This window comes from Phocoena sinus, chromosome 4 (genome assembly GCF_008692025.1).
Source record: "Phocoena sinus isolate mPhoSin1 chromosome 4, mPhoSin1.pri, whole genome shotgun sequence".
NCBI classification, from domain to species: domain Eukaryota; kingdom Metazoa; phylum Chordata; class Mammalia; order Artiodactyla; family Phocoenidae; genus Phocoena; species Phocoena sinus.
The window spans coordinates 63,827,640-63,852,990 of NC_045766.1; the positions used below are offsets into that span (position 1 = coordinate 63,827,640).

The following is a 25,351-nucleotide window of genomic DNA, read 5'->3' on the forward strand; positions in this document are numbered from 1 at the left end:
TGAGTCTTTTGGTTGTTCTGCAATACAAATGAGGTTGCTTATCAGCTTTCCATACTCTGAATTTAGGGCTTTCTCCCATCTGCTAATTTTCTCATCATTTTCTCATTTGCTTTCCAATTTAAGTTTTGTGAGCTGTTATCTCTTTTCCAATTTTCTTGAGTGTTTAAGTCTTTTCAGCAAGACTTTTTACTATTATTTTGGTGAGCTTTCAAGAGACGGCAGAGGTTAAATATCAACCTTCTAACTTTAACCAAAATCAAGACTTTAATACATAGGGACAAAGGTCCCCATTTGAAGGAGGAGGGTGGGATGGAGCAAAGGCGGGGCCCCTGATACCCTTAGGAACCTAACAATCCACCTAGATCCACAAACTATTCAGAGTTGCCTGGGAAGCTTTGAAACCTCAGTTCACACTAGTTAGCCCAGGGGGAATTCTCATCACAGTTCTCTCAAGGAATGCATTCAAACGCAAGCATTTTGAAGTAAATCATTTAATCTCTATACAATCTCTGTACACTCTGTACAAATCTCTGTATAATCCCTCCACAGTTTTTTACCTCTAGGAACCAGGGTCACTGCAAAGAAGGAGGGCAACCCAAATTGGAAAATAGGCACCCCAAAGGAAAATTTAGTACCTATTCCTCAATCTGTATTCTGTTGAGAGTCTATCCCCTCAGTGATTCCCACTGTCCACAAGTATCGGCTATCTTATCAGACAGCCTTTGAGCTGGCTGATTAATCTAAACTCATAGAAATGCACTCCCTGACTCTACTTTTTAGCCTCAGAACTTCATTTAGTTCGTTTAATAGATTTTCCTTTCTTTGTCTACTTCAGTGAGTCTAACAGATTGAACAGCTAATTCCAAATTAGAGAGAGCAGGAAAAACAAGAAGCTTCCCATTCAAGGTCCCAAAGGATCTTCTGCCTTTCCCCACCTTGGCAAGCCAGGGAGTTCAGTCCCAAGTGTCTCCTTGCCTGCTGGAAGGAGTTTGCCAGCTGACTTTACCACAGCACCACCTTGTCCAGGAACCAAGTTTTGAGGTGTGTTTAGAGTTAAATCTATTAGAATCATCTTTGGTGTTTTTGTTTTTTGACTTGCAGAGCCAGCAGAAAGGCAGCTAAACACAGGGTCTGGGTTTTTTTCATCAACTAACAGACATCAGCTTATAGAGAAAGATAGGTCATATAAAGTCAAGGCTATTAAAGTCAACTACAATTTAAGTGAACAAATTACATTTTCTACTGCAAACTCATTCTGCAGATTAAAGAAACACTGCAAAGTTATATTTGCTTTGCAGTAGAAGGGAGTTTAAACATGAATGATCAGCTCAGAGAAAACAGCTAGTAGCAGTGGACATCTCAGGAAAATTTTCGGTGTTTCTACTGAACATCGCAAGAGACAGCCTTACAAATTATAATTACATAAGACTTCTCCTCCACTGGTCTGGGCTGCTTATTCCTGATATCACCAGAGTGTACATATTCCTGGCTCTTGACTTCTGAGCTTACTGTGGAGGATAACGATCAGCCTAATACTTCGAAAATTTCAAGTATTTAACGTAATAGGTTTCTTGACCACCACCCCCCGCCAAAACATGACATTATGGCGCATATAATTTCTTTTATTTGGGTCAATTGTGAGTATAAAATTTTAAAGTTACTTTTCAAAGGAATTTTAAAGGAAAAGAAAAATGGAAGCCTCTAGCAAGCAAAGAGGCACTATGCCTTGACCATCTTCTCTTTTCAGAGGCGAAGGCCTTCCCAGAGACAGCCTCAGGGAATACCAGCTAGTTACACGCATCACCTCAGCCTTTCTACGGGAGTCAGGAAGATGACAGAGTGCCCACCCCCTTTATTTTTTCGAAGTCCTATTAATATAATTTTTTAAAAGTTTTCATCAGAAACAACTGACAATATTTAGTTGGTTATTTTCAGACTTTAGTTGGCCTATCATTCAGAATTCAGAACTGGAAACCAAGATCTAATTTGCCTCTGCCCTGGTCTGGCTAATGACTACAGATTTAGTAGGCCTACAATCCATCTGAAACAGTGTATCCCAAACAGAAAAGTTCAGATGAGCTATATTGACACACGGTATTTATTTTGATTTTTTTGGGTAATTAATCAGTATTAGAAAATACAAGAAATTAAACCTATGATTTCACTCAAGCGAAGTAAATGCAAATTGACTTAAAAATTAGGTAAATAATTCAGGTGGTACTCAAGTATGGCAAGAATCATGAAGCCTGAATAGTTGAAGAATGGCTGGATTTATTCCAAGGAAATGAGGTCTATTTACTGCCACTTCACTTCTACGTCTACTGCACCCGTTTCAGATGCAAGGAGTGGACCTAAGGACCACCACCACCCAGCCTATGCTCCAGGCCCACTTTCAAATGGGGGCAAATTCACCATACAAAATTCACAGACGGCATCAGCAGAAGTAACAATACCAAAGCAACTGACTGAGCAGTGAAGAGGAGGAAAATGCTGAGCTTTTTTCCTTAATGTAGTAGGGTTAGGAGAAATTTTATTTTTAAAATGCTCTGTGTTGTTCTTAAAGGATTGTTTGTGCAACAAAAAACATAAAAACTTGCAAGTAGAACTCATTTTGTTTTACAGTCCAGACAGTTTAAAACAGCTTCTTCTTAAAAGTACCTTTATGTAAATCATCACCATTTCAGTAAGTAAATGCAGGCCTACAAGTTCAGGGATAAAAATGGTCACATAAGCTGAAGGGGACATCAGGATGTGTCCTCTTTTGAATATGAATAGCAGGAGTAGTTTTACTCTTTAAAAGAAATTAAAACAGCATATCAACAGTACAACTCACTGTAGGAAATAGATAATATCCCTTCATCTTTGTAGTTCTACTATTTATTCTTCTAGTTATTCACTCATTCATTCAAAAACATTTAAGGGCTTACTATATGTCTAAGGAATTACTGCCAGCAGTGAAAAAATTCTTTTCCTCATCAGTTTGTTTGACCTAAGAATAAAAGAAGCAAAAACATTATTTTGCCATTTTTGGATTAAAATTCACAACTTCCTAGAAGCTATTCTGGATCAACTCTACTCTATGCTAACAATGCCTTTACTGTCTCTTCTTGGTTCTTATTTTATACACTATTCAGCAAAGTTGGTTGCTGTGGCAGGCAGAATAATGTTCCCCCCAAATAGGTTGGCTTACAATCGCTAGAGGGCTTTACAATTGTCAGCAGAGGCTACTGGAGAGTAAAACTAAACTAGGTGGTCACACAGGGAAAGAAGCCGAGTTTTAGCATCACTTGCCATATAAATGGCCTCACATGTTCCAGGTTAGCAAAGAAGCATTGTAGTTGACTTAGAGATAGCCATCCAATTTTAGATCTCAGGTAAGTGGAAAAGTTTCACAGTATACTCTGTGTTGATATGCAAAACTTTGTTAATGTGTATGTTTTGTTTGGATCTTTATCTCATTTTTTACTTACTAATGCTATTTAGTAAGCACTTGAGAATGTGGCAAGCACAGCATTTATTAGAAATACATGGTAGAGTTGCTGGCAATGTGGGTCTGGATTTTTGCTGAATTTTGGATTAGGAAACTTTCTTACCTTGAAACCCCTTGAGCAATTGTGACTTAAACCAGAGTTTAGCCCTTGATTATTTCCTGTTAAGGGACTCTGGAAATCCTCCACCGCATGTAACAGTAGTGCTAAACCTAAAGAAAACACTCAACAATTAGGTGTTGATTGATTTCACCCTATGGTTGATTGATTTCACCCTGTAGACTCAAGTGAGACTAAATTGTTAGCCATTTTTCTCATTTAGTATTTTCTTCAGTTTCCTGGATCCCAGGAGATTTTTAGTAGGTTTTGGATGAGCCAACAAGGATTTCTGACCTCCATTCTCAGAAAATGTCTGGCATCACCTCAAATCTGGATTTGAACATTACAGAGGGTGGATAGGGGGCATCATCACTAGACTGAGGGTCAAGTACACGTTGTCATCTTGGTATTCGTTTTTGTCACAGTTCCTAGCATGATAATTTTCAAATAAATGATTTTTGGAAAAAAATGTATTTACAACCAGGTATCATGTTGAATACACAAATATAGAAAACTAAGTCATTTTTTTCCCCGTTATCAGACTTTAGGTTGGCCTTCTGAATTAATGAGAAAATATTTTCTTGAGTATTTGTGTTATCTTGCAGGGTGGGTAGGACTGTATTTTAAAGTTAAACGACTAAAAATACTATTTTTGGTTTTTATTAACGAGCCTGGATTAGGGCTACAGTTGAAAACCTCTGGAGCTTTACAAATCATGCAGTTTATTTAAGCAGCAAGGGTTGTATTGCTCTCAATTTCACTAAATCAACATTCATTATGTATAAACAATTAAAGCGCAAAAAGCCTTAAAAAAAAAAAAAAAAAAAAAGAAAGACCATAACCAAAACCTGTGTAGTCCCAAAGCAGCATGGAGCTGTACAGGCCGGAAGCATCCATTTAAATTCCTGAGTTACAAGGAACATTACCCCTACATAAGCAAAAGTTTACAGTGATTTTATCAGGCATTTCCCACACTTGTTAAAATTATAAGCATTATTTTAAAAAGAGAGCGAGAGAAGAGCAGAGGCAACATAAGAAGAATGGAGTTGGCTGCTCCAGAGACATCTGCAGAGGACACTACATATTTCTTCTCGCCCGGCACGCTGGACGGTAAACCGGATCTTCTGGGGCTTGCTGGGCAGCCGACATTTTCCGTAGCAGGAGTTTCACTGTCAAGGTCTGAAGGATGTTAAACGCTCGGGCCAAAGGCCAGGCGGCTCTTTACCGTCAAGTTAACTAGCGGTGGGAACGAGCGCAACAGCCCGATTCCCCTCCAGTGCAGAGTGTGGACGTGCCTGCCCCTCCGGTACCGAGCACTGCGGAACCGGCGAGCCTGGTCCCACTGTCCGGCGGGAAAGCCGGACTGCCAACCGTCCGGCGCGCCCCAGCCTTCCGCCTCCCGGTCTAGCCCGGCGGCCCGGCCGCCTCTGCTTCGGGGACGCGGAAACCCCGTAGGAGCAGGGCGGGCGGGGAAAGCGGTTCTTCCTATCGCTTGCTGCAATATTCTTCCGCCGCAGAGCAAAGAGTCCCAACATCCCCCGCCAGGGTCTTGGGATGTTCAGCAACGCCGTAAGATCGACAAATAACTAAATTTGGGTTTTCCCACCGATTTGCTTAGGATATTTTCTGAGATAAGCACCCCAGGATCACAATTTTGTGGCTGGTCGAAGAACGACGGGAAAATTCCTCCGCAGAAAACGGGTCCCGGCCGCGAGCCTATAAAAAACGGGTGGTGCGGCCCTTCTGCCTTTCCAGTCAGGCACTGAGTGGTTCCTCGGATCATGTCTGGTAGCTCCGCGGATTATAACAGGTATGCCGCTTCCTCGGTGGTGGTGGTGGTGCTCTGTGGCACAGGTCCTAAGGCGCTGGAGGAGGTTGTAATAGATGGAGAGGAGGCAGGGAACCCCGGGTTCATAGGCGTGGCTTTGGGGTACAGTACTCCTGTGTTTTGTCGAGAAGCTTCCATGATAGGTAGGGCCCAGATTGTGGGGAGACGGGTAAGAAAACGAGGTGGTGAAAGAGTGTGTTTTCCCGAAGACGCCTTGAAATCGCGGCCGTTTCCCCTGCCCATACGGAGCCCGGCATTTATTGGCAGCCGTGGCGCAGTCCGCAGTCGGTACGGTGTAACTGGGCTGTGTAAAGCTCTATTGGCGGCCAGCGGCGCGGTTTGGGAGCGCTAGGCAGTAGGTTGGGTGGGGGCAGGACGGCAGCGGCGGCCGGAGGCCGGATGGGGCCGGGCCGGCAAAGGGGCCCCGGCGAGCCGTTGGCAAGGCCTAGCCGGGCCTAGGCCCGCGTCAATCACTACGGCTTGCGCATTGTTAGGGGCGGAGCTCGGCGCGTGGAGCTCTCGCGAGACGGTGCACTGCCGAGAGGGGAGCGCCTGGCGCTCAGGCCTGGGGGGAAGGGCCGGCGTCCGTGGGGCCTTTCCGGGCGTCCCCGGTTCCTAACCTTTGAGCGGCCGCGCAGTACATCGTGTGCCCTGCGGCACCAGCTGCCTTGGCTCGTTTGGGAAGTGTACACGTGCGGGGGAGAGCGACCGGATGAGAAAGAGCTTCTCTTCCCCTCAGTGTGCAGTTGCAGGGGTTTGGGGAAGGGACGTTCTAACAGCAGTATTTTTGTCAGCAGAGAACATGGCGGCCCCGAGGGAATGGAGCCCGATGGTGTCATCGAGGTAAGAAATGGGTGTGGAATTTGGAACTTTGGAAAGGTGAGTTTGTTCATCCGTTTATTCCTTTTTTGTTTTTTTTTTAACTTTTCAGAGTAACTGGAATGAAATTGTTGATAACTTTGATGATATGAATTTAAAGGAGTCTCTTCTTCGAGGCATCTATGCTTATGGTTTTGAGAAGCCATCAGCTATTCAGCAGAGAGCTATTATCCCGTGTATTAAAGGTAAAAGACTCGTTGGTGCTTCTTAAAAATGAATTCCCTGTTCTGCATAGGATGTGCACCTTTTTCTCTTTAATATGGGAAAATTACCTTCTGGGGGACTAGCACCTATTTGTATTCCTTAAAGTGAAATGATGGCAATCATCTTTCGGGACTGACCTGAAATGAAGAGAATACTCATTGCTGATCACTTGATTATTTGGGCATAATTCATGTTCCAAATGGAATACGTGGTGTAAACTAGAAGTGGCGGTTTGATGTGGGATCGGTAAATGTGTATCCTACTTTTTTTAGGGTATGATGTGATTGCTCAAGCTCAGTCAGGTACTGGCAAGACAGCCACATTTGCTATTTCCATCCTGCAACAGTTGGAGATTGAGTTCAAGGAGACCCAAGCACTAGTATTGGCCCCCACCAGAGAACTGGCTCAACAGGTATTGATAGTGTAGTTCAAAAAAACTGCTTGTGTGTTGTACAGGTTTCAGGTTTCACAATTGTGAAGAATTTAAAGCTTAGTATAAATTTGTCCTGCAGAGCCCTCCTTTTAACTGTGCATGCAGGGAGTTTGTTGAAAGCTAAACAGTCAGACGGGAACTGGGTGTGCAGGTATGGTTTGCAGGGTTGTGTAACAGATTGAGAAACAAGTTTTTGTTCAGGGTGGACTGGACCTGTTCTCATTTTCAAGTTTGAATGCAGTTGTGCAACATGAAAACTACAGTGACATGTTATTTGACTGTCTTAGTAGTTTGTGATGTATCTGTTGCATGCTATGTTTTCAGAGCTCACTGCCATATTGGTTTGAAGTAAAACCTTGCTAATACATCTGTAGGGTTTATTAAAGCCAAGATTACGTCGCAGTGCTACGGGAAAAATTGTTTTACCGTGGTTTACACTTTAATACACAATGAAGAATAACAGTAGGAAATGTTTTTAGTTCCGTAGCTGGTACCTGGGGCAACAGGATCTCAAGTTTGACAGGGCACAAGATGTTTTCAGGGAAGTTTATCTTGAGGCATTTAGATTGGTCTGCATTTTAAGCTCGGAAGTAGTTAAATGCTCTGCATGCATTAAAGCTGTTTGTAGACCAGATATTTGCCATTATGCTTTGGAAGTTAAGTCACAGAACTAGTAATTCTGCTGGATAATAATCAGGCTTTTGGCTTTCAGATCCAAAAGGTAATTCTGGCACTTGGAGACTATATGGGAGCAACTTGTCATGCCTGCATTGGTGGAACCAATGTTCGAAATGAAATGCAGAAACTTCAGGCTGAAGCACCACATATTGTTGTTGGTACACCAGGGAGAGTGTTTGATATGTTAAACAGAAGATACCTTTGTAAGTATTGCTTGTCGAATATAGTTTGGTTTTACTATTATAAAGTAAATAGCATGCCTGAAAACCTAGAGATGATAGTATGCCTTTATTTTAAACAGCTCCAAAATGGATCAAAATGTTTGTTTTGGATGAAGCAGATGAAATGCTGAGCCGAGGGTTTAAGGATCAAATCTATGAGATTTTCCAAAAATTAAATACAAGTATTCAGGTGAGCTTTATTTCACTCACACTCTTAAAATAGCTGGAGGTTAGGTTTAATGCAGGTATTATTACAACATAACTGAAGTGTTCTGTTGTCGTTCCCCCTGAAAGCAAAAGCAACTGATGCATAACTGTCACAATTCCATGCTCAGAGATGCTTGGTCTCAAAAGATTTTTTTTCGTCGAGTATTGTGCCAAGTTGTGCTAACTACTTGCGTGACGTGTGACAGCATGATGAATTTTTTTTTTAAGGTGGTGTTGCTTTCTGCCACAATGCCAACGGATGTGTTGGAAGTGACCAAAAAATTCATGAGAGATCCCATTCGAATTCTGGTGAAAAAGGAAGAATTGACCCTTGAAGGAATTAAACAGTTTTATATTAATGTTGAAAGAGAGGTAATTTGTCTAATTGTCAAACATAAAAATGTAGCCCCGTTTCTTTTTACCTTCTTGAATAAGCACTGTGCTAAAATTACAGAAACTAGGATCACATCTTGGTTTTTGTAATAATGCTAGCAGAGTACACACAAGAAGAAGAGTAACTGCACTAGGTTGTAAAAGACTGGGGTGGACCTCTTTCTTAATGTCCAATGTCCTTTGTCTTAAGATTTGGTGCAATATGTCTTTAGACCAATTTAATAATGAGTTTCTAATGAATGTAAGTTGGAAACAATCATGTTCATTACTGTTAACTTTCTCTTTGAAATACTGTAGGAATGGAAGTTGGATACACTTTGTGACTTGTATGAGACACTGACGATTACACAGGCTGTTATTTTTCTCAATACAAGGCGTAAGGTGGACTGGCTCACTGAGAAAATGCATGCCAGGGATTTCACAGTTTCTGCTCTGGTAAGAGGTATTCTAACCTAGTAATGATAACTTAAGTCTACCTTCATTAAAGCAGGATTTAGACTACAATATAGCTGCTAAGTGCTGTGTTGTCGTTCCCCCTGCTCAAAATAAAGTTGTTTCTTAACTATACCTGTCTGCTGTACCCCTGTAGCAGCCAGGGACGCTTGGTCTCATACATGTTGATAAGATTAAATGTTGATTTGATTGGTGATTCTTGAATTAATAGGTTTGTTCCTTTGCAGCATGGTGACATGGACCAGAAGGAAAGAGATGTTATCATGAGGGAATTCCGATCAGGGTCAAGCCGTGTTCTGATCACTACTGACTTGTTGGTAAGTCTTTCACTGCTCTTTTTAATTCACCAAAAGTTTGTTTGGGGGGAAGGTTTTTTAATAACCTTTACCAATTCTGTGCTATTTGGGAGAATAAAGAAAAGACCACACTCCACAGTGAGCTATACCACTTAGTATAGTTCATTACTATTTTGTGGCCTACATTACATAGGTGTCTAGTATTTCAGTTAGAATTTGAACATCGTCATTGTATTTCAGGCTCGTGGGATTGATGTGCAACAAGTGTCATTGGTTATAAACTATGATCTACCTACCAATCGTGAAAACTATATTCACAGGTAAGTAGATGGCATCTTGACTTTACTGTACTGGTAAAATTCATACTTTGCTTTTCTACTGACTGATTTGTCTGAAAGGTAACCTCAAATCAGGGAATTGAGTAATATGACATAGTAACTTGGTAGGGTGTAATTAAAATTGTACTTGGGAAGATTGGTCATACACAGTGGGAAAACAGTTGTGAATGTTGCCCAAATTGTGGACTCTATACATACAGATAAGGTTGTTTTAGATCAGTTGGTCTTAGCTTATTTTTGAGCTGTATTTTTTAGTGATGCTCGTGTCCGTGTCCATGTGCTTTCTTGGTGATTCCTCTATAGTTGGGATTTTCTTGGTGTCATCTGGTAGCAATTTGAGCAGTCCCTGGTTTAGTTATAGTGGCTTTATCCCTAAGTAAATTGAATTGTACTTTGTTATATGATGTAAAAAAAGACTTTTTAAAAAATACAGGGGTCGATAGCAGCAGTTGATGACGAGATGGCGCTCAGAAACGGCGTTGACGTAATTTAGGACGTGGAATCATAAGCGAAACAGCACACTGTTTGAATAAAGAGCGAGTCGGTATTTATATTTGTTTTTCTTTTGTCATGATTATTTGATATTTTAAGATGCTCCAGCCAAGGCATTTTGTATACTAGCCTATTAGGTGGTTTGTATTGTCTGGTTTCTATCAGGAAGGTTAGAAAGCTGTTTTTGGAGGTAAACACGTTTGAGTAATTTCAGTTATAACGTGTGAAACTGAGCAAAAAAGCAGTGATAAGTTTGGGTCACCATACCAAATATTTGTTTTCCCACTGGAAAAAGTTGTAAGTTTTAGACAGTAGTTAACCTTGCAGCATTTGTATTTGCAGTTTACAGTTCCAGAAGTGCGTCGAAATGGATTACATAACTGTTCTTTTTGTTTTATCCCTGGTGTTTTACATCTGTCCCAGGCTGACATCTGCTCTTGGCTGGCCCACTTTGGTATGGGCTTTAAATTCACTACCCCAAACACAATACTGTCATCTGCTTTAAAATAATAATAATAATAATAATGCTCAAGATACTTGATAAAATCTCATTTTGCAGCCAGACAAGCCTTGAATCCTTTTGGCACTAACTGCAAAGGAAGATTTTTTTCTCTAGATATTGATTAGCAGCTAGTGCTCCAATTAGAAGCACGAACTATAACCTTGATAAGTAAACAGCAGCTGCTGGTTAACAAGTGGATCATCATGTTCAGTAGTTCATGCAGCATGTGAAGTAGTATATTCTAATTGCTGATTTCTTTTTCTTACACAGAATTGGCAGAGGGGGTCGATTTGGGAGGAAAGGTGTGGCTATAAACTTTGTTACTGAAGAAGACAAGAGGATTCTTCGTGACATTGAGACTTTCTACAATACTACAGTGGAGGAAATGCCAATGAATGTGGCTGACCTTATTTAATTCCTGGGATGAGATAGTTTGGAATGCAGTGCTCGCTGTTGCTGAATAGGCGATCACAACGTGCATTGTGCTTCTTTCTTTGGAAATATTTGAATCTTGTCTCAATGCTCATAACGGATCAGAAATACAGATTTTGATAGCAAAGCGACATTAGTCGTGAGCTCTTGTGAGGAAAGTCATTGGCTTTATCCTCTTTAGAGTTAGACTGTTGGGGTGGGTATAAAAGATGGGGTCTGTAAAATCTTTCTTCCTTAGAAATTTATTTCCTAGTTCTGTAGAAATGGTTGTATTAGATGTTCTCTATCATTTAATAATATACTTGTGGACTAAAAGATATAAGTGCTGTATAAAGTCAGCCAATTATGTTAAACTAGCATATCTACCTTTATTGTGTTTGTCATTAGCCTGAATAGAAAGGCCCTTAAAATTGATTTTTTTTAGAAAGCATTTGAATGCATTTTGTTTGGTATTATATTTATTCAATAAAGTATTTAATTAGTGCTAAGTGTGAACTGGACCCTGTTGCTAAGCCCCAGCAAGCAATCATCCTAGATAGGGTTAAACGTTTACCCCAGTAAAATTGCCATATTGCACATGTCTTAATGAAGTTTGAATGTTAAATAAATTGTATATTCACTTTAAAGGTGCTTTAGTCATTTTATTTTAAATTGTTCACAAAAATACATGCTGAATATGTTTTAACAATTCTGAGTTAACTGCTGCATGACAGTTGCGCAGAGGCCGATCAGCTGTAGATGTTCATCAGCACCATCTGCTAAACATTTATCAACTTCCTACAAGAAAATGAAAGATTAGTAAGTAATTTCCCTCTCAGGTGTGTATGCTGTGCTGAAATGTAGAAGATGCCTACTTACAGCGAGTTTTTCTGTAATGACAGATTTCTGTTTATCAGAAAGGTTATCATTTTCTACAACCCCATCATGAAGTTGATTTACAAGCTGAGTTGCTGCATGACCCTCATCTATTAAGTCCTGTAGCAGAAAAGAAAATGATTTTGGTATGATTTCCATCCCTCCCCGCCAGGTTAGTAAAGTGTCTTTACCTTTACCACAGCTTCTAGTTTGTCAAAAGAGCCACTCTGACATGCAGCAAATACTCCATCAATTGTTTCAGCTGGTATTACCTAAAATAATTAAAGAATGAATTAATTAAAAATAAAGCATAAAGTTTCTGGGTGAAGACAGTTGACTTGTTTCTCTGCCAAGCCTGTGCAAACTCCCTGGTGTTCTGTGCTAGGACATGTGCCACTTCAAGCGTGGAACTGTTACCTGATACTGAATCCATAAATACGGAGCTGGGTGGGCAAAGAACTGACAAAGGGTCAGCTTTAACCCTTATGCTTCATCTGGTCTTCAGATAGGTGATGGAGAAAGCTACTGGACCTGAAACAAACTCTGGAAACATCCTGTTTCTAAGATGCCACTAACAAAATGCAGAGATGGGTTGGTTTATGTTTCATTACAATACAAAATGAAACCTGAAGACAAGGGTGTGGCACAAGAGAATTCCTTTAATGATTTAATTATAAGTTGGATATGACCCTTTTTCCTTTATAAGAAAAGGGGTATCTGTTAACATCTGACATCTGTTAGATACATCTGCCACATTCCTGCCTGCCTGAAGCATTCTGCTAACTCCCAGAATGGTACAAATGTTTATATTCCCTCAAAATTCATGTTAAAAATCCCTAATGTATTTGGAGGTGGCACCTTTGGCAGGTGATAGGAGAGTGGAACCCTCATGAATGGGATTAGTGCTCCTAAAAAAGGCTCAGAAAGCTGCTTTTTGCCACAGGACGGTGCAGGGAGGTAAAGGCCATGCGTGAACTAGGAGTCTACTCAACTAGGAAGTGTGTCCTCAGGCACTCAATCTGCGGGCACCTTGATCTTGGATTCCCAGCCTCTGGAACTGATTTTTGTTTATAAGCCACTCAGCCTATGGCATTTGTTACAGCAGCCTGAATGGGACTAAGCACATAATAAGCACTCCATATATATATAAGAATTAAAATTTTTCTAAAAGCCACAAAAAAGCAAATTAAAAATTTCAGAATATCCAGTGCTCTTACCCCAGCAATGTCTGTGATCACCTTTTCTGTGACCTCCTTTCCACCTGTTAATCGAGTAGCACTTTGAAGAAATGTAATGGCTTTCCTTAAGTCTCCTTCTGACACTTTAACAAGATGAGCTAGTCCCTGAAGAGAAAAAAGTTCTTTAACCTGTTAATGGCCAATTAAGGATGTATTGGGGGAAAAACAAAATCTATTTCCATTTTTGAAGGAACGTCAGTTCTATAGTGGCAGAATTCATGGAGACAGCCATGATTACATACATCAAGGAGAATTCAAATTACAGTTAAGTTCTGTTTTATAATGAATAAGGGCCTATACATTCTATTACTGCCAGAATTTCATCATACCAAATTAGTCCTTGCAGTGGAGTATGGGTAATGACAAGTGGAGTACGCTGTCATGCAGAGATTGGCTGTCGCAGAATTTGCATCCTAACATGAAATCTGCCTCAGCTTTGGGTCTCTGAAGTATTGACAGATAATAAACTTCTAGTAGCAACAGAAAGGCTGAACCAGTAATTCCTAGACATTGTTTATTTAGCTTAACTTTGCCTGAAGAATCGGCATCAGAAATTGAAGCAACACAAATTTGACTTTCAGGAAGTGCCTCTTCATAGGCATTCATCAAAGGAATTAGTAATTTACAATAGTAATAACAGTGATTACCTCATTGCTAATTTTGATATGTTCTTTATCAGCGATGTCTAGTAATCGCTGCTGTTGAATTTTATCTGACAGAGGTTTGAAGCGGAACTTAGAACATCTAGAGGTCAGAGGTTCAATTATTCTGTAAAATATTGGAAAAAACAACTCAGCGTCTAAAGAAGAAACTCCCCAGAAGAACTCATTTTTGTCAAGAACAAATCAAGATTTGATGGAGATAACTGATTCACTTTGTTACAAAGCAGAAACTAACACACCTTTGTAAAGCAATTTTACCCCAATAAAGATGTTAAAAAAAAAACAAGATGTGATGGAGAAACTAATGTAGCCTTGAAACATTTAAATTTTTTCTCTCCCTATTTGGGGCTATCAAAATAAGGCTGCCGTGCATCCACCTTGAGGGCATTACACATACCGACTGACATAGTTACAGATGAGACAGAATCGGGTGGTTTTAGACTCTTTCTCCATGGTACGTCTTAAAGCTGCCTGAGCAGCTGAGGTCATAGAATCTGCTTCATCCAGGATCACAATTTTAAAAGGAGGACATGGCTTCCCACTGATTCAGAGAAACACAAAGGAGTTATAATTCACACATCATTATCACAATCTAATTTTAGAACATTCTCATCACCCCAAAAGGAAACCCTGTGACCCTTAGGAGTCATTTTTTTCTCTCCCAACTGTCCCAGCCATAGGCAATCAGGAATCTCTACTTTGTTTCCACAGATTTGTCTGTTCTGGACACTTCATATAAATGGAACCACATGTTGTCAACTTAATACATTGTCTTTTGTGATTGGCTTCTTTCGCTTAATGTTTTCGAGGTTCATCCATGTTGTTATATATCATTACTTCATTTCTTTTTATTGTCAAATACTATGGCAAATGGATGGATATACTACGTTTCATTCATTCTTTAGTTGATGGATACTGGGTTGTTTCCATGTTTTGACTACTGTGAATAATGCTGATATGAACATTTGTGTACATGTGTATATGTTTTCATTTCTTGTCAGTATATATTCTAGGACTGGAATTGCTGGGTCATATGGTAACTCATAGGAGAACTGCCAAACTGTTTTCAAGATGGCTGCACCATTTTACATTCCAACCAGCAATGTATAAGGGTTCCAATTTCTCCACATCCTTGCTGATACTTGTTATTTTCTGTCTTTTTGATTACAGCCATCCTAGTGGGTGTAAAGTGGTATTTCATCATGGGTTTGATTTGCATTTCTCTAATGGCTCATGATGTTGATGAGCATGTTTTGATATGCTTATTGACCATTTGTGTATTTTCCTTAGAGTAATGTCTATTCAGATCCTTTGCCCATTTTTAAATTGGGTTGTCTTTGTGCTCCGCACGCGCAGGCTCAGCAGCCATGGCTCACGGTCCCAGCCGCTCCGCGGCATGTGGGATCCTCCCGGACCGGGGCACGAACCCGTGTCCCCTGCATCAGCAGGCGGACTCTCAACCACTGCGCCACCAGGGAAGCCCCGTAAGGGTTCTTTATTCTTGATCTAAGTCCCTTATCATGTATGTGATTTATATACATTGTCAATCCAAGGTGGATATCAAAAATTGTGTTATTCACTTTCTACAAATTCCTAAGTGTGCTCTGATACAAATTTAAATATATGCCAGGTACCAAAAATTTAACCTTGGAACTTTGCAACCTAAGGAGTATACACAGTTGCGTAAACACCCCTATTGAATTATTATTAGTAACAACTCCTTTTTCACTCAAATGTGTCCCAGTTTGGACAAGGTTTTACACTGTCACCAACTATGAAATATACACTGAAGTTTAAGATATATGATAGGACTTTTAAAAAATAACATAATGGCAAACATCACAGGATTTTTATTATGAGTGTACAACTAAACCATCACATTTGATTAATAAATACTCCTTAGACAAATATCAATTAAAACCCCTTGACAGCTAAATAACTTAAAATTAGTTACTATAATGGAAATGTCATTTCTAGGTTTAAATAATTTAGATAAAAATACAATCTAACATGAAAAAGAAGTTGAAAATCTGGCAGAAACATGTTTTTTAAACAAATACAATGACATGGTATAGAGAAGGGAAGGTGAGCTTACTTACTCTGAACGGCTTCCTGTCACAGTTAATTGGGCAAAATTCTTCACTTTCTCTCTAACTACTTGTATTCCACGTTCATCAGATGCATTTAACTCAAGAACTCTTAATCGAAAAAGTTCAGGCCTATGTCAAAATGAAAAAAAATTATGAAACATCATAGAGCATATAAGTAACCCAGGTTTATACCATATTTTAACATTTATACGTTTTTCAGTAGTTTAAAATACACCTAGTAAACAATATGAATAGAAGGTATACAATTCATTATGTATTTTCTCTTTTGCAAAGGCATACAGTTAACATTCTGGCTTTTTTCCATGCATTTAAAAAACAGATGATAATGTACTAAATTTTAAGTCAATTTTCCACTTTGGACTGTATCATAAGCGTCTTGCCATGTCATGATAAACACTGTAAAAACCATTTTAATAGCTATATGACTTTCTAACCTAAGATTGTACCATCATTTACTTAACATCCTTCTGTTATTAGACATTTAGATAGTTTTAAATGTTACAATTTTAAATAATGCTGCAATGTAGCATATTTTGAATTATTTCCATAAAGTAGTTTGCTGTAAGGAAAATTACTGGATCAAAAATGAACAGTTAATTTTTAAGTGAGTTTTTTAAAAAAAAACTATTAAAAGTTACTGTAGGAAAATCTGAGAACCCAAAAGAAAATAAAAATACCTGGCACACACTGCCAAACCCTGTTTTGAAGACTTCCTTCTAGTTATTTTTCTATATATATGTGTATATTTTTTTTAATAGAAAAAAAAGAGCTGGGATTTCGTCTTTATTTTTCCTAAATAGCATGATATCCTACGCATTTTTCTATGGGCATAAACATCTAGAAAGCTCTGTGCATGTATTTTCTATTTTAAAACCACTATACTATTAAATGTGGAATTTATAGTTAAGGCCTTTTAGGTCTATCAAGACAAACATTTAAAAAAAATATTTTACAAGTTATATAATTTGGACTAACCTACTGTAGAACAACCAATAATAAACTATACTTAACAGTTTCATGATGACTACATCGCTAAGGATGATTCAGACTGGATCTAACTGATTGAGTTGTAGAATAATCAAAAAACCTCTCTTAAAATTTCCTTGGGAAAATGAAAGTTGCTGTCAAATAAAATCCTCAGTTCAGAGCAGCTTCCTCCTTTTGTCCTCCTTCACATTTCAACAGAACTGATTATCCTTATATATTTGGTGGTTTCAGAGGCATCTAATTATCTTCATGTGTAGGATTTCAGATGTACCCTTAGGCCATATGCCTGATATTAAAATTCTGGATTAATTAAAGATAGGCTTTGTTATGTTGGTGCATGTTGCATAGATATCAGACATGGCTGATACGTGTCTTTTAACCTTAGGTAAAGGGCTCCTCTACTACAACAGTTGGCTAAGCCGAGACAGTCAGTCTAGGACTGAATAAGAAGGTGGCTCATAGAGATTTTCTGCTGTACCTGGACTACCACACACTCTGCTTATACTCAGGATACTTGAGGGCAAGGAGCTGGCCCAGCCACTCGAGAGGCAGGCCCTGGCAAGTCCAGAGCAAGAAGGAACTCAAGAAGGGGTCGTGCGCATCAGTAGCATCAACTAGCAAATTCCACGACAGATGTGAACACGACCACTAAAAGTCATGAAACTATCAGCATGACTGGAGGTAGGCTCTTCTGGTTTCCAAAATCATAATGAAAGAGTTAAAGTGATGAAAAAAATCACAAGGCTCCTTGTAGTACACTCAAACATTTGAACACGGTTCAGAATAAAGGTTACAAAAGATACAGGCAAGCTAATTTATTGGAGAGGAGGAACTGGAAATGGGCCAGCTGGATTATTAAAAAATTCAGAACAGAAATAAACCCAACAACCTCACAGAAAAACCAAATGCAAAGTTTTAGAGAATGAAAAGCAGTACCAGAGATTCTTAGCATCAAGTCTTTAAAAAAGAGAGAGAGAGAGATTTCAACTTACCCAAAGAGTTCCCTAGCTGCTGCCAAAATAGTGGATGTTTTTCCAGTTCCAGGTGGGCCATAAAACAAGAGATTAGGGAGCTGTAGAAGTTAAATTTTATTTTTTTTAAAATTGTATTCTGGCACAAATAGGTGAAAGTGACTGAAAATGTCTATGGAACAGTGCAATGACTTCCCTAATAGGGCACATATATCTGAATACAAGGATTTCTTAATATAACTGGTATCATAGTAACAACAGTACTAAATCCCGCTTTTTCACAAACACCATCATTTTTCCCTAAGAGATCTTTCTAATATCTTAAGCTGAATCAATATTTATGATTGTTCTACACCTAATCTAATACTTAGGTGGGATTTTCAAAGCTGGAATTAAAAACCTCTTATTTCTGAAGGGAATACTAGGCTTCTGTCAGTTCCCTGTCCCACACCTAGGCTCAGGACTGGGCAAGATTTTATATTTTATAAAGATGTCAGTTGCTTCAAAAGGAACACAGACCAAATTGGATTTGGCCAATACTGAGGAAAAAGGAATGAAAATGGCATACTGGGGCTTTGCATGAGCTAAAGTTCCAAGAACAGAAATATTAAAAAAAACCAAGCATCTTTTAAGTGCCAGGCCGTGGTCCACATCATGATTACATACCCTGCCTGTACGGATACCCGCATGTATCAGGGAGATTTCATCAGTGGAAGACAGGATAAGATTAAATAACTAGTTATCTTCTTTTATACCTTAAGCCTAGCTGGCTTGGCGCCTATCAAATAGGCAACTGATCTGTGGTACAGATTAACAAATGTACTAAATTCTAATGAGCACTGTAATTAAACTGGACATTCTTTTTTTCTTTTAATTTTATTTCATATTGGAGTACAGCTGATATACAATGTTGTGTGTTTCAGGTGTACAGCAGAGTGATTCAGTTATACATATATCTATTCTTTTTCAAATTCTTTTCCCATTTAGGTTATTACAGAGTATTGAGCAGAGTTCCCTATGCTATATAGCAGGTCCTTGTTGATTATCTATTTTAAATATAGCAATGTGTACATGTCAACCCTAAACTCCCAATCTATCCCCCCACCACCGCTTCCGCCCTGGTAACCATTAAGTTTGTTCACTAATTCTGTTTCTGTTTTGTAAATAAGTTCATTTGTATCATTTTCCTTTAGATTCCGAATATAAGTGATATATATTTGTCTTTCTCCATGAAACTATACATTTCTTTCATGTACGGAAATCACTGCACATAGGAAACTAAGCAGTATAGTTTATTTGCTTCCACTCTTGCCTAACCTTCCCCCCTCCCAGCCATTCATTCTTCACCCAAATCAGATGCCACTCTGCTTGCTACTTAAAGCTATTCACCCTATTCATACTCCACTTAGAAAAACAAAACAGACAAAAAAATCACCCTGCTTACCATAACCTACAAGGATGTCCATGATCTGCTCACCACCTCTCACACTTTCTAAGTTCCAACTTACAATGGCCTCCAACAGCTAAGCACTTTCTGGCCTGCACATATGCTGTCCCCCATGAGCTGGGGTCTGACTCCATTCTTCTGTCTGGCAACTCCTACTGCATTACAAGTCAGAAGCCTTCCCTGACCTCCCAGTCTAAAGAGGGTTTCCTCTGTTATTCTCTCACTGGTCTTTGTTGCACTTGATGTAATTTGCAATTATTTATTGTTATTTATGTAACTGTTAGGTTTAATTGTAAAATACCCATTCACCTCACTATATGAGAAGCTTGAGAAGGTCAAGAACCTTATTTGTTCTATTCACATCTATATTCTCAGCATCTCCTACAGTACTCAGTATGCACCAAGTAAATAAACCAACATATAAATGTATTAGTTAAAAGACTATTACTGTTACACTGGTAACATACAGCTTAAGATACAAACTATGAGATTCACTATTTAAAAACAAAAGCAAAAGCAAAACCTCCTAGGCGTCTTCATTTTTAAGGTTGTAACTGTTATTTTGATCCAACTACCTCAGTAGTTGTAATGATTCATCCAGTCAACTATTAAAATAATTTAAATCCTTTAAAACATGGTTAAATTACTAAACCCTACATTATGTAACAGTCTGATGTGTGTGTATATATATATATATATATATATATATACATGCATTTAAGAACTGTACATGGACTAGCAGTTCTAAAAATTGATTTCTGAAAAATCTCTTATAATTCTACTGTAAAACCCTTTAATATAAATGAAGGATTGAATTTTTTCCTTTACTCTTTAGAGTTAAAAAAATTACTTCAACTTTAAGTTTCAAAAAACTTAAGTCTGAAAAGAAATCATTAAACAAGTGGATAAAGAAGAAAGTTCTTAGTTCAGCCTCATAAATTAGATGGTATAAAGAACTGGATCATAATCCCACTACATTTGCCAAAAGAGCTGAGAATCCCAGCAATTAAAATAAATCATGGGGCTTCCCTGGTGGTGCAGTGGTTGAGAGTCCGCCTGCCGATGTGGGGGACACGGGTTCGTACCCCGGTCCGGGAAGATCCCACATGCCGCGGAGCGGCTGGGCCCGTGAGCCATGGCCGCTGAGCCTGCGCGTCCGTAGCCTGTGCTCCGCAACGGGAGAGGCCACAACAGTGAGAGGCACGCATACCGAAAAAAAAAAAAAAAAAATACATCATGTCCTGCAATCTGTGTAAATATTACCATGCAATTTAAATTATATACTATTATAAAATTAAAAGCTAAAGATATTTGGATCAAATCAAAAAAACACTGGTAAAGAAAAAGATTTTCAACAGTTTTATAAATATAACTTCTTTCAAAATATATACTGTTGCAGTGTAATTCCAGGAAGAGACCAATGGCAGCAAAAACCAAGGAACCTCTAATTCAAAGCAGCCAGGTTGAGAGGAGGGAAGAAAATCTTGGGAATAAAGTAAAAACCACATCCCACTTTCACCTGCAACTGTTTCCCTTCTTCCACTAAGTTCTGAAAACACTTTATCATATACAATTTTAAATTGCTAATTCTTCATATGGTTTGTCTCTGAATTAATCTAAAATGCAAGTCACTCAATGACATTTTATCCCACATATCACAGCAGGGGACATGATGCCATAAGCAGAACTAAAGACTCAATTTTTTTTGTATTGTAGTTCAAACCAAATCCTAAAATTAGGTGAGCAATCATACGGTCAAAGAATCTTTGACTCTCCCTTATAGTGCCTATATCATTATCTATAATTCTATAATTTATTTTGCTTACGTGTTTATTCTTCTGTGTCTCTCCCCACCAAAATAAAAGCTCACGAGCAAAGGGACCTAGTCTGTCTTGCTCAATGATCTCCACTTGAGTACCATATAACAATGCCATAGAACAGAAAGGAGATGCTCAACAAATATTTGTTGAACTAATCATCCATTGTACAAATAGTAATCAAGGGCCTACTGTATATACAGGATAGTATTTAAAGGGGGCCGGAGGCTATAAAGGAAGAGGGTGAATAAATTAAATCTCCCAATGACTTTAGACAGCATCTGCTACTCACATCAGCTCCTTCTAAAGACTTTTTTAGCACTGCAACCACTTCTTCCTGGAAAGCAACTTCATCCACATATTTTGGGCGACTGGAGAAAAAAGAGAGAGAAGTTATTCAGTGTATTATAGTAGCCACAGAAGTCTCTCCTTTTGCTAAAATATCAATGATAACTCTCTCATATCAGTATGAAATGAGAAACTTTCATAATTGGATGTGGAAACCCCATCTATATTTACTTTATGCAAATATATACTGAGGAATGAAGTAATTTTTCACTTTTCCAGATGCACTGCTTATATCTGTTGTGCTTATAAAAACTATGCAAAAGGATTTTATAACATCACAAATGCAAACTGGTTCAAAATGTAAAATGAACATTTGCCTAGAAAGTAATATTATGTTTTGACAACATGCCCCTAAACTGAAAAGGGAGACCTATTTAGCAACCTAAAGATAGGTAACAAAGTTACATATATGTTACTATGTTGTTAATGGGTTAATACCAATTTCTCCTATCACCTAACTGCACAAAAAATGCATACCTATTCACTTCATTGAGGGTTAACAAAATAACCAGCTTAACCAATATGGAGGGTAATTTTTGTCTTACATTGTTAACTAATGATGTTAAACGAAGTTATACTCCCAACCCTAAGTCAGGCTCTGTGCTTAGCTAACTAAACAAAAGTTTTTCTTTGATTTATACTTTTCTAACTAATCAGGCCAACGCCGGGCAGATATTTTATGTCAGATAATGTTATCTTGGAAAACCAGTGTATATTATAAACCAGGGTTTCATATTCAAATACCTGCAGAGTCCAGGCAGATAACAAGAGTGAAGAATTCGAGTGTAAGACAAGAGACACTAGTAGGGACTATGGTGAAGTGAGGAATATATGACCTTTCCAAAATGAGTAGTACACACATCCATCTAAGTGTTTTCAGGTGATAACTTGCATCTAGTGCTGCCTAGTCTCCTGAGTCTGAAAATCTAGATTTTTTTCCCCTTGTCTAATTTATTTAATGAAAAGTTTCTAGACTTTTATGTGAAATTTCCCATTTTTAAAAGCATTGTTGGTGCCAAACAAAACTTATGAGGGCCTTACTTGCCTTATAAGTAATCTGTAATCCTTTGGTAATAACTGAGGGTACACCAGGGGTTCCAACTACCTGTTACAATATCACTTAGCTGACTGAAATTTAAGAGCCACTTCAGGGGCTTCCCTGGTGGCGCAGTGGTTCGGAGTCCGCCTGCCGATGCAGGGGACGTGGGTTCGTGCCCTGGTCCGAGAAGATCCCACGTGCCACAGAGCGGCTGGGCCCGTGAGCCATGGCCGCTGAGCCTGCGTGTCCGGAGCCTGTGCTCCACAACGGGAGAGGACACAGCAGTGAGAGCCCCGCGTACCGAAAAAAAAAAAAAAAAAAAAAGAGCCACTTCAGGTGCTGTTTTTGCCAAAAATGTATAAACAAAAACTCAACAATTTTCAGCTATCAGTAATGAAAAGAGGAACAGATTATTTGGACTTAAGTCGAACTCCTAAGAGCGTATAGAAACTGTTTTCTTCACTGCTGTATCCCAGCCCCAAAAACCGTAGACCTGAGTTACAGAGAAGGCTGTAGTTCATTCAGAAAATACGTGAATTCAACTAGATTATTCTAAGGTACATTTCAGTTCCAAGGTTCTATGACTTATTTAATTGGGTGACTTTTAAGGCAACATTTAAACAAGGCAAATCATCCTCCTCTTAAATTAAAAAAAAAAAAGTGATCAAAACTGGTCAGAGAGATAATTTATTAACTATTTCAACAAAAACAAAAGCGTTCTTACTATTTTTCCACCCACGGAACAGGTTTAGCTTTCTTGTTCTCTCCACTACTTCTGGCAGTGGCAGCTACTCCTCGATCCTTAGTCAATGGTGGTTTACTGCTGATAGATGTGCCTTTTAGAAATGCCTGCATGGTTACTTCACCCTGACCAGGTGCAAGACAGAAAAGGAAAAGCTCTTTCGAAACCATCATGAGGAAGTACAGCCTGAAAGCACACTTAACCTTGTGCAAAGACATTCAAAAAATATTAAATGAAGGACATCACCCCATGATCTAGCATCCTTTGAATGCATTCTACTGAGGACTACAGGGACAGAAAAAAGGCCAAAGTGCTGAAGGAACTTAAAATCTACTTATAGGGACTTCCCTGATGGCACAGTGGGTAAGACTCAGGGCTCTCAATGCAGGGGGCCCGGGTTTGAACCCTGGTCGGGGAATTCGATCCCACATGCATGCCACAAGCTAAAGATCCTGTGTGCTGCAACGAAGATCCTGTATGCCGCAACTAAGACCCGGCACAACCAAAATCTATAAAATATTTTTTACAAATCTACTTATAGTGAGGGACTTATAGAACAAAGTTCTATAACTTTAACAAACTTTTTGATAACTATGATGGCATTAATGGCTAAACTGTACATGGGTCTCAACAGTCTCTTCCGTCATGGGCCTAACTCTAGCTCAGACCCTGGAATGAACTCAGCAATTAGGAGTAGTACTGCGACCAAAAATGAGAACCTCCACTTCTCTTGGGCCTAAAGCGCCACTGGAGAGCCTATTTTATGGGCAGAGCCCGTGCCTGCCTTCAGACAGAAGCTTTTGTGGGGAGGGGAAGGTGGGGGGAGGGCGGGGGGGGAGGCGAGACACTGTTGTTAAAATGGAAACAGCTGTTTTTCTCACAGCATGGTCATTTGAAGAAACCAAAACAATTTGGAAAAGCATGAGGAGTTTTAAAAATTCAAAATCTCACCCAGAAGATAAGCACTACTAACATTCAGGTAAACGTTCTCCAGGCAGCAAAAGGCTGTTTTTAGGGATAGTTTGTCTGAAAATCCCCAGCATTAATGGCAATTATATTTTTTTCACTGCTGTGTCTCCAGTGCCTGGTACAGAATAGATGCTCCATAAGATTTGGTGACTGAATTACCACTTATCAGACTCAGTTTCGCCTTCTGTAAATGAGCTAAGGCCCATTTCATAAGGCAACTGGGTCAAATAAAAGAATCGTGCAAACACACAGCTCTGTGCTTGGCATATGGGTATAATCAATAAATAAAATAAATTGTTAACATCTGTAAACAACTAAGGTTTTTAACGTTATTGGATTACTCAGTCCCTGCCACAGGCTGCCAAACAGTAATACCGCCCAAAGCAGGGCTCTGAAGGATGCTGGATTGAGCCACCCGTAGACCAAGGAATGCGCAAGAGGTGGAAGACATCACAGGGGTATCGAGGGCACAGGAGTAAAGGAAAGCGAAGGCAGTCCTCGCAATTTCTCCGGCTGGTCACCTGTTCTCCCCGGCTCCCCGCGTGTGTCCCCGGGCACTGCCTGGGCCTTTTAGCTGCACGTCTTGAGAGCTAGGACGCCACCGGCTCGTTCCTGAGGTTTCCGCAGCAGGGAAAAGGCGAGGTGGTCGCGAAGTCTTAGCCCCGTTCCCCAAGCGGAGACTCTCAGGCCCAGGAAGTCCCGAGCCGCCAGAATGGCGGGGGGAAACCCTTACGGTAGCCGCCGTCTGCAAGCAGCCCAAGTTCCCGCCACCGAACAGCGGCGAAAGGCAGGGCGGGAACACGCCGCACGTCAAACGTCACTTCCGGCCTGCTGCGCGCGCCCCGCCTTAAGGGAGCCGTATCCTCCTATTCTGTGGTGTTTAAGCTGAGACACGCGGACTCTCGGGGATGCTGGGGCTGGATGGGAATGAGTCCAGAGGTGTAAATAAATCTCCATCCTGTCCCGACGTAGCCCTCCAACTAGAGGCTGCGGGGCAAGGGAACTTGACAGCTGCCGTCTGCAGGAGAGGCTGGGGCCGAGGACCCGCCTGCTCAGCGGACGGGGGCGGGGAGGGCTCCGGGAGCCCTGACCCGCTAGGGCGGTTGAGGAGGGGCTTGTGGGCCTCGAATCGTGGAGGTCCACTCTCTTTTGTAGGTACGAGCCTGCAGAACCTGTAATTCATTGGCAGTCATGGACATGTCACTGACATTTCTGCGGCGAC

At 39.8% G+C, this 25,351-nt stretch overlaps 2 protein-coding genes and 4 non-coding genes across 12 annotated transcripts; 5 read left to right on the plus strand and 1 right to left on the minus strand.

Moving 5' to 3' along the window:
• The first annotated feature begins 5,281 nt into the window (after positions 1 to 5,281).
• Positions 5,282 to 11,569, plus strand: EIF4A2 (eukaryotic translation initiation factor 4A2). 7 transcript variants are annotated; one of them, XR_004349655.1, is made up of 12 exons: positions 5,282 to 5,397; positions 6,213 to 6,258; positions 6,347 to 6,479; positions 6,771 to 6,910; positions 7,644 to 7,812; positions 7,911 to 8,020; positions 8,266 to 8,409; positions 8,728 to 8,865; positions 9,111 to 9,200; positions 9,420 to 9,499; positions 9,951 to 10,061; positions 10,782 to 11,569. XR_004349655.1 is itself a non-coding variant. In XM_032630167.1 (11 exons), exons 1-11 carry the CDS (start codon positions 5,369 to 5,371, stop codon positions 9,958 to 9,960), a joined length of 1,089 nt encoding a protein of 362 aa, XP_032486058.1. In that variant the 5' UTR covers positions 5,282 to 5,368; the 3' UTR covers positions 9,961 to 11,569. The 7 variants fall into 7 exon arrangements, 4 of the variants coding, with proteins under 4 accessions (XP_032486058.1, XP_032486056.1, XP_032486057.1 ...); XR_004349653.1 differs by having other exon boundaries at positions 5,298 to 5,397; positions 6,210 to 6,258; XR_004349654.1 differs by having other exon boundaries at positions 5,298 to 5,397; positions 6,210 to 6,258; positions 9,951 to 10,057; positions 10,782 to 10,917.
• On the plus strand, positions 6,601 to 6,669 carry LOC116753729. The gene has a single exon (XR_004349830.1). It is a non-coding gene; the product is annotated as a small nucleolar RNA SNORD2 (small nucleolar RNA).
• On the plus strand, positions 8,458 to 8,636 carry LOC116753725. The gene has a single exon (XR_004349826.1). It is a non-coding gene; the product is annotated as a small nucleolar RNA SNORA81 (small nucleolar RNA).
• LOC116753696 lies at positions 8,915 to 9,046 on the plus strand. The gene has a single exon (XR_004349800.1). It is a non-coding gene; the product is annotated as a small nucleolar RNA SNORA63 (small nucleolar RNA).
• Positions 9,227 to 9,366, plus strand: LOC116753713. Its single transcript, XR_004349815.1, has one exon. It is a non-coding gene; the product is annotated as a small nucleolar RNA SNORA4 (small nucleolar RNA).
• On the minus strand, positions 11,564 to 24,951 carry RFC4 (replication factor C subunit 4). The gene is made up of 11 exons (XM_032630168.1): positions 24,651 to 24,951; positions 23,143 to 23,285; positions 21,324 to 21,402; positions 17,789 to 17,868; positions 15,798 to 15,917; positions 14,096 to 14,239; positions 13,684 to 13,804; positions 13,016 to 13,141; positions 11,990 to 12,070; positions 11,802 to 11,918; positions 11,564 to 11,720 (listed from the first exon to the last, which is right to left on the minus strand). Exons 2-11 carry the CDS (start codon positions 23,271 to 23,273, stop codon positions 11,625 to 11,627), a joined length of 1,095 nt encoding a protein of 364 aa, XP_032486059.1. The 5' UTR covers positions 23,274 to 23,285; positions 24,651 to 24,951; the 3' UTR covers positions 11,564 to 11,624.
• Positions 24,952 to 25,351: the final 400 nt, after the last annotated feature.

Coding starts and splice junctions, on each gene's coding strand:
- EIF4A2 (XM_032630164.1), top strand. CDS start 5,369: ATGTCTGGTAGCTCCGCGGATTATAACAG. Junction 8,410..8,727: donor ATATTAATGTTGAAAGAGAG/GTAATTTGTCTA, acceptor GAAATACTGTAG/GAATGGAAGTTGGATACACT. Junction 9,201..9,419: donor TGATCACTACTGACTTGTTG/GTAAGTCTTTCA, acceptor ATTGTATTTCAG/GCTCGTGGGATTGATGTGCA.
- RFC4 (XM_032630168.1), bottom strand. CDS start 23,273: ATGCAGGCATTTCTAAAAGGCACATCTATCAGCAGTAAACCACCATTG. Junction 15,918..17,788: donor GCAGCTAGGGAACTCTTTGG/GTAAGTTGAAAT, acceptor ATTTTGACATAG/GCCTGAACTTTTTCGATTAA. Junction 12,071..13,015: donor TGATCACAGACATTGCTGGG/GTAAGAGCACTG, acceptor TAATTATTTTAG/GTAATACCAGCTGAAACAAT.